Source organism: Tachysurus vachellii, chromosome 6 (genome assembly GCF_030014155.1).
Source record: "Tachysurus vachellii isolate PV-2020 chromosome 6, HZAU_Pvac_v1, whole genome shotgun sequence".
Lineage (NCBI taxonomy): Eukaryota > Metazoa > Chordata > Actinopteri > Siluriformes > Bagridae > Tachysurus > Tachysurus vachellii.
In genome coordinates, this window is record NC_083465.1 from 31,097,852 (window position 1) to 31,107,851 (window position 10,000).

General features: G+C 41.7%; 1 protein-coding gene across 1 annotated transcript in view; it reads right to left on the reverse strand.

Annotated features, from left to right (window-relative positions):
• The window catches only part of arhgef38 (Rho guanine nucleotide exchange factor (GEF) 38), an 18,990-nt gene that overhangs the window by 8,822 nt on the left and 168 nt on the right, over positions 1–10,000 (reverse strand). Inside the window, exon 1 of the mRNA XM_060873277.1 lies at positions 9,812–10,000. This exon is cut by the window's right edge and continues 168 nt beyond it. Coding sequence (XP_060729260.1) covers positions 9,812–10,000 — 189 coding nt within the window. The remainder of the gene's footprint in view (positions 1–9,811) is intronic.

The following is a 10,000-nucleotide window of genomic DNA, read 5'->3' on the forward strand; positions in this document are numbered from 1 at the left end:
CTACACACACTCCACGCTAACTACACACACTCCACACTAACTACACACACTCCACACTAACTACACACACTCCACACTAACGTCACACTAACTCCACACTAACATCACACTAACTCCACACTAACGTCACACTAACTCCACACTAACTCCACACACTCCACACTAACTACACACACTACACGCTAACTACACACACTCCACACACACTCCACACTAACTACACACACTCCACACTAACTACACACACTCCACACTAAAGTCACACTAACTCCACACTAACTACACACACTCCACACTAACTACACACACTACACGCTAACTACACACACTTCACACTAACTACACACACTCCACACTAACTACACACACTCCACACTAACTACACACACTCCACACTAACTACACACACTCCACGCTAACTACACACACTCCCCACTAACTACACACACTCCACACTAACTACACACACTACACGCTAACTACACACACTTCACGCTAACTACACACACGCCACGCTAACTACACACACTCCACGCTAACTACATACACTCCACACTAACTACACACACTCCACACTAACTACACACACTCCACACTAACGTCACACAAACTCCACACTAACTACACACACTACACGCTAACTACACACACTTCATGCTAACTACACACACTACACGCTAACTACACACACTTCACGCTAACTACACACACTCCACGCTAACTACACACACTCCATGCTAACTACACATACTCCACACTAACTACACACACTCCACACTAACTACACACACTCCACACTAACGTCACACTAACTCCACACTAATGTCACACTAACTCCACACTAACTCCACACACTCCACACTAACTACACACACTTCACACTAACTACACACACTCCACACTAACTACACACACTCCACACTAACTACACACACTCCACACTAACTACACACACGCCACACTAACTACACACACTCCACACTAACTACACACACTCCACACTAACTACACACACTCCACTCTAACGTCACACTAACTCCACACTAACGTCACACTAACTCCACACTAACTACACACACTCCACACTAACTACACACACTCCACACTAACTACACACACTCCACACTAACGTCACACTAACTACACACACTCCACACTAACTACACACACTCCACACTAACTACACACACTACACGCTAACTACACACACTCCACACTAACTACACACACTCCACACTAACTACACACACTCCACACTAACTACACACACTCCACACTAAAGTCACACTAACTCCACACTAACTACACACACTCCACACTAACTACACACACTACACGCTAACTACACACACTTCACACTAACTACACACACTCCACACTAACTACACACACTCCACACTAACTACACACACTCCACACTAACTCCACACACTCCACGCTAACTACACACACTCCCCACTAACTACACACACTCCACACTAACTACACACACTACACGCTAACTACACACAATTCACGCTAACTACACACACTCCACGCTAACTACACACACTCCACGCTAACTACATACACTCCACGCTAACTACACACACTCCACACTAACTACACACACTCCACACTAACTACACACACTCCACACTAACGTCACACAAACTCCACACTAACTACACACACTACACGCTAACTACACACACTTCACGCTAACTACACACACTACACGCTAACTACACACACTTCACGCTAACTACACACACTCCACGCTAACTACACACACTCCACGCTAACTACACATACTCCACACTAACTACACACACTCCACACTAACTACACACACTCCACACTAACGTCACACTAACTCCACACTAATGTCACACTAACTCCACACTAACTCCACACACTCCACACTAACTACACACACTTCACACTAACTACACACACTCCACACTAACTACACACACTCCACACTAACTACACACACTCCACACTAACTACACACACGCCACACTAACTACACACACTCCACACTAACTACACACACTCCACACTAACTACACACACTCCACTCTAACGTCACACTAACTCCACACTAACGTCACACTAACTCCACACACTCCACACTAACTACACACACTCCACACTAACTACACACACTCCACACTAACGTCACACTAACTACACACACTCCACACTAACTACACACACTCCACACTAACTACACACACTCCACGCTAACTACACACACTTCACACTAACTACACACACTCCACACTAACTACACACACTCCACACTAACGTCACACTAACTCCACTCTAACGTCACACTAACTCCACACTAACGTCACACTAACTCCACACTAACTACACACACTCCACACTAACTACACACACTCCACACTAACGTCACACTAACTACACACACTCCACACTAACTACACACACTCCACACTAACCACACACACTCCACACTAACTACACACACTCCACACTAACGTCACACTAACTACACACACTTCACACTAACTACACACACTCCACACTAACTACACACACTCCACACTAACGTCACACTAACTCCACACTAACATCACACTAACTACACACACTCCACACTAACTACACACACTCCACACTAACTACACACACTCCACACTAACGTCACACTAACTCCACACTAACATCACACTAACTCCACACTAACGTCACACTAACTCCACACTAACTACACACACTCCACGCTAACTACACACACTACACGCTAACTACACACACTTCACACTAACTACACAAACTCCACACTAACTACACACACTCCACACTAACTACACACACTCCACACTAACTACACACACGCCACACTAACTACACACACTCCACACTAACTACACACACTCCACACTAACGTCACACTAACTCTACACTAACTACACACACTCCACACTAACTACACACACTACATGCTAACTACACACACTTCACACTAACTACACACACTCCACACTAACTACACACTCCACACTAACTACACACACTCCACACTAACTACACACACTCCACGCAACTACACACACTCCCCACTAACTACACACACTCCACACTAACTACACACACTACACGCTAACTACACACACTTCACGCTAACTACACACACTCCACGCTAACTACACACACTCCACACTAACTACACACACTCCACACTAACTACACACACTCCACACTAACTACACACACTCCACACTAACGTCACACAAACTCCACACTAACTACACACACTACACGCTAACTACACACACTTCACGCTAACTACACACACTCCATGCTAACTACACACACTCCACGCTAACTACACACACTCCACACTAACTACACACACTCCACACTAACGTCACACTAACTCCACACTAATGTCACACTAACTCCACACTAACTACACACACTCCACACTAACTACACACACTTCACACTAACTACACACACTCCACACTAACTACACACACTCCACACTAACTACACACACTCCACACTAACTACACACACGCCACACTAACTACACACACTCCACACTAACTGCACACACTCCACACTAGCTACACACACTTCACACTAACTACACACACTCCACACTAACTACACACACTCCACACTAACTACACACACTCCACACTAACTACACACACGCCACACTAACTACACACACTCCACACTAACTACACACACTCCACACTAACGTCACACTAACTCCACACTAACTACACACACTCCACACTAACTACACACACTACACGCTAACTACACACACTTCACACTAACTACACACACTCCACACTAACTACACACACTCCACACTAACTACACACACTCCACACTAACTACACACACTCCACACTAACGTCACACTAACTACACACACTCCACACTAACTACACACACTCCACACTAACTACACACACTCCACACTAACGTCACACTAACTACACACACTCCACACTAACCACACACACTCCACACTAACTACACACACTCCACACTAACTACACACACTCCACACTAACGTCACACTAACTCCAAACTAACGTCACACTAACTACACACACTCCACACTAACTACACACACTCCACACTAACTACACACACTCCACACTAACTACACACACTCCACACTAACGTCACACTAACTCCACACTAACGTCACACTAACTACACACACTCCACACTAACTACACACACTCCACACTAACTACACACACTCCACACTAACTACACACACTTCACACTAACTACACACACTCCACACTAACTACACACTCCACACTAACTACACACACTCCACGCAACTACACACACTCCCCACTAACTACACACACTCCACACTAACTACACACACTACACGCTAACTACACACACTTCACGCTAACTACACACACTCCACGCTAACTACACACACTCCACACTAACTACACACACTCCACACTAACTACACACACTCCACACTAACTACACACACTCCACACTAATGTCACACTAACTCCACACTAACTACACACACTCCACACTAACTACACACACTTCACACTAACTACACACACTCCACACTAACTACACACACTCCACACTAACTACACACACTCCACACTAACTACACACACGCCACACTAACTACACACACTCCACACTAACTACACACACTCCACACTAGCTACACACACTTCACACTAACTACACACACTCCACACTAACTACACACACTCCACACTAACTACACACACTCCACACTAACTACACACACGCCACACTAACTACACACACTCCACACTAACTACACACACTCCACACTAACGTCACACTAACTCCACACTAACTACACACACTCCACACTAACTACACACACTACACGCTAACTACACACACTTCACACTAACTACACACACTCCACACTAACTACACACACTCCACACTAACTACACACACTCCACACTAACTACACACACTCCACACTAACGTCACACTAACTACACACACTCCACACTAACTACACACACTCCACACTAACTACACACACTCCACACTAACGTCACACTAACTACACACACTCCACACTAACCACACACACTCCACACTAACTACACACACTCCACACTAACGTCACACTAACTCCAAACTAACGTCACACTAACTACACACACTCCACACTAACTACACACACTCCACACTAACTACACACACTCCACACTAACTACACACACTCCACACTAACGTCACACTAACTCCACACTAACGTCACACTAACTACACACACTCCACACTAACTACACACACTCCACACTAACTACACACACTCCACACTAATGTCACACACTCCTTTAAAGTGTCCCTCTGGAGCACTAACTCTCATGACTGTGGTTTAGAGGTTGAGTTAATGATCATTTTCTTACGGCTTTATTGACTGTAAATGGATCCAAATAGGACCACGTCATCCTCACTCTCACTTTTTAATTAGTCTAATGAGACGAGGGTGGAGTTTCCTGAAAGCTTTGTAGCACAAAGACATGTTTGAACACCTGAACACCTGAACACCTGAACACCTGAACACATGAACACTGTCTAACGCTCTATCAGTTCACTTCATGTGAAATGTTCTGTTTGGAAACTTACAACTTAATTTGTCTTAACAATTTATAAGTGAACGCATTGCGTAGTGACTAATGAACTAATTCACATAGTACTGATTTGTTAGTCACTGAGTTCCTGTAAAATAATCTTTGGCATTTCTTTTGTTATTATTGTTTTTTTTACCCAGATGTATAATGTTTGAGACACAATGATGACACCATGCCATGGTTTGATATTACTGTGGGTTTAATTGTGTATTAAAAAACAACAACAACAAAACACTATAAAGACACTCAGGCCTTTCTCACGATCAACAATCACTTTGCTTCTGACTTCAAAAAAACCACTATGGCCTTTTTTACACACGCAATTTAGATATAGAAGAAGAGTAAACACAGCAAGTCACATGGACAAACACACACACGCACACACACACACACGCACACACACGCACACACACACACACACACACACAGTATAGAAACTGGCTCAGCGAGTGTTGGTGCTGATTAAAGCTGAATGCTGTGTGTTGATGTGGTTCATGCTGTTGTTCTTTTCTTTAATAAAACTTTAATACGTCGCACTCAGAGCTTTTGTGATGTTAACACACAGTGTGTGTGCTCAGCTTTACACACTAACTGGTGTTGATCTAAAACATGACATCAAACCATTTAGACTGTTTTATACTGTACATTTAATATTATATTTCATTATTTTCCTTTTCTCAGATCTACTGAGGTGTTAATGACAGCTTTATAACCTGATTACTAACAGATTATTTTTGTTTATATCATGAATGACAGAAATTCTCTAAAGAGAAATAAAAACGTGTACAATTATAAATCTGCTTTAAATGAAGGGATGAAGAGAATTTCTGACTAATATATAATTATTAAAAAACTTACTTGTGGCACTCTTTCTTTCTCTTTCTTTCTTTCTTTCTTTCTTTCTTTCTCTTTCTTTCTTTTTCTTTCTTTCTTTCTTTCTTTCTTTCTTTCTTTCTTTCTTTCTTTCTTTCTTTCTTTCTTTTTCTTCTTTCTTTCTTTCTTTTCTTTCTTTCTTTCTTCTTTCTTTCTTTCTTTCTTTCTTTCTTTCTTTCTTTCTTTCTTTCTTTCTTTCTTTCTCTCTCTCTCGTACCATCACCACAGGAGCTTTCGCAGATGATTCACTTCTATTATTTCACAGATACAAGTGGAGAGTTTTAATGTATGAATTACAGAAGAACAACTACAACTGTGAACTTGAGCAGGACTTTGGAGCAAAGAGAACATTTCCAGATTCCAGTAAAAGTTAAACACCAATGAAAAGTTCAACTGGTGCCTTAAAACCCTTGAAGATAAACTTTGTTTCTGACAAAAAATGTGTGTGTATGTGTGTGTTTGTGTGTATGATGTAGTGAAGGAGTCTCCAGTGTCAGTGCTGTGTATCAGTCAGAGGTGAAGCTGGGACATGAAGTTCTCCACATCTTCAGGACAGAGGAGTTTACACTTCTTTACTGTTTCTATGGCAACATGACAAGCTGAGATTTAGATCTGATCTTGAAGAGAGAGAAAAGAGAGGAAAAGTAACAACAGGAAGTAACTCACTTCACCAAAATGCTATAACACTGAATGTATGAATGGATTAAATGTGTGCTGTTGTTTAACTGCTCTGGTATAAGAGGAATAAAACACTGAAGATGGTATCAGTAACTATCAGTCACTCCGCATCATCACGCCATCCTGTTGGTCATGATTTTCTCAGCACTACACGCATTATTTTATTCCTTACATAATTATTTATTAAAAAATTGTGACTATTTACTTCTTATCAGAATTTCTTACTGTATGCCTGTATACTGTACACAGCCTGACAGATAAGATTGCAGGAAGCTGGAGGTAAAGAATGAAGATTATCTTGTGCCGACTGAGCAGCGAGTCGGACGGGTTCTGTAAGGATCTCTGTTCAGGAACCGGTGCTTCCTCATTCAGATGACATCATCATTATAGTGTTCAATTCCATCAATAATATATTCACTCTGATTTACATACTGAGTGTGATGATGGTGCTGCTTTGTTCCTCCTACATCTCCTACATAATCAAAACGTTTGTGGAGAATCTCACCCATGCTTGTTATCTAGTTTACACAAAATTAAGCTAAGTATTTAATTATATTTAAATTTTTTTCATCAACTCTCATATTTTTTATTATAAAAATCTTGAATGAATCAAATTTTATTATTAAAAAGCATCAGCATTAGCATTTCTCCATCCCATGTCTAATTAGCCCTTGAGCTATCATCATGTTCATCAGAAAGAAAACACATTTTCTATCAAACAGGACAGAACAGTTATTATCTATTAATCTGTGTCATCTATACAGAAGAACCCTTAAGACCCATGTGGTGCTGTACAGTAGGGCACCTGCAGATCTCCTGTGTCCTAAATCACACAAGTGATAAAGTGGAGCTTCTACAATGACAAATACTACATGACATTGTGTGACCTCACTTTGTGTGTGTGTGTGTGTGTGTGTGTGTGTGTGTGTGTGTGTGTGTGTGTGTGTGTGTGTGTGTGTGTGTGTGCTTTCATAAACATGCCTTACATAGTTTATGTCTGTCTTTTATTAATGGCTGATTGTTTCCATAGTAAACCAAAAAACCTGCAGTTCAAGACTGATTACATTCCACACACACACACACACACACACACACACACACACACACACACACACACACACACACACACACACACACACACAGAGGAATCATCAGATTATCAAATTTCTTTGGCTTTTCTTTGACTGTGACAGAAGCGGACAATTAAAACACACACACACACACACACACACACACACACACACACACACACACAGAAAGCAGCCGGGCCGGTTTTGCCATAGTGCTGATGTCAGCCACTGCACATCAGTCACACTCAGAGAATGCACTTTAACAAGTGACTTTGTCTCAGAGAACCTTTACAGAACATGAAATATTGCAAAAAGTACAAAAAAGTTATTATACTAAATTTAATAAAAATGAAGGTTAATATAAAAATAATCTTACGAAAAATAAAGATTAATATAATACAAAATTCCCAGATTAATATTAGATATATTTAAATGTGTATGTATTTATCCCCAATGAACAAGTCTGAGGTGACTCAGGTGACTGTGGGGAGGAAAAACTCCCTTAGACTGAGTGACACTGGTGTGTTTATAAATTAATATAAACATGATTAATATTAACATTAATCTAATGGCAGTGTTCTGGAGACGCTGAGGAGAAACAGTGAGAAGTAAAAACTGACTCCCTGAGTTCAAATTTAACATGTGAGCTGCTGTAAGAGACAAACCTTCAGACCTGAACGTCACATCACTGAGCCTCAAAATCACTCAAAATACACCACAGAGGAGATTTACATAGTAATGAACTTCATGTCCCAGCTTCACCTCTGACTGATACACAGCACTGACACTGGAGACTCCTTCACTACATCATACACACACATCTCCTTATGAAGGAGCTGTTACTATGGAAACCATATCAGAGTCAGTACATTAATATAAACCTGATCTACAGTCAGTTAGACAGAATTAATCATCTGACGAGGTCTATGTTATCTCAGGTAAGCAGAATAATAACAGTCTCTCTCTCTCTCTCTCTCTCTCTCTCTCTCTCTCTCTCTCTCTCTCTCTCTCTCTCTTTCTTTCTCTCTTACACTCTCTCTCTCTCTCATTCTCTCTCTGTCTCTCTCTCTCCTACACTATCTCTCTCTCTCTCTCTCTCTCTCTCTCTCTCTCTCTCTCTCTCTCTCTCTCTCTCTCTTGTTTACAGGGACTTTACTCTCCTGCTGTCTCCTACTTTGCATATGTGCCTTCAGTCCTGTGGGAAAAGCTCTCCATAACAACGCAGCAGGTGCTTAGCATCAGCGCAAACTTACACGGTTCACTTTACGCTCCATACACTCCTGGAATTTTACACTTTTTTTGTACAACAGCACTGAGACAGAAATGAGTGTCACATGATTCTGTCTGTACATGAGCCAGTGAAACATGTCCTGGATCTTTAGCATGGAGAATTTACTGATAAATGTGACAAAAGTGCTTTGGAGATTATTAAAGGAAACTGCACTTGGTCAAAAACAGAAATAGGAACTGCATAAGTGAAGGTCAAAGGTGAGCTGTTACCAAGGCAACCATGTGGACAGTCAGTGAAAGGCTTACCTTTGAGTCTGGCGCTGTACTCGGTCTTATCGGACTGACTCCTGCGCACCAGCGTGTTGATGTTGACGTCTCCTTTACTCGACTCATCCTCCACGATGGTGTCCGTCCTCCTTCTCTCCAGGTACCTGAGAAAGGGCCTTCTCTTAATCCTCCTGTCCTTCTCTTTCTTCTCCTCTTTTTCATTCTCTC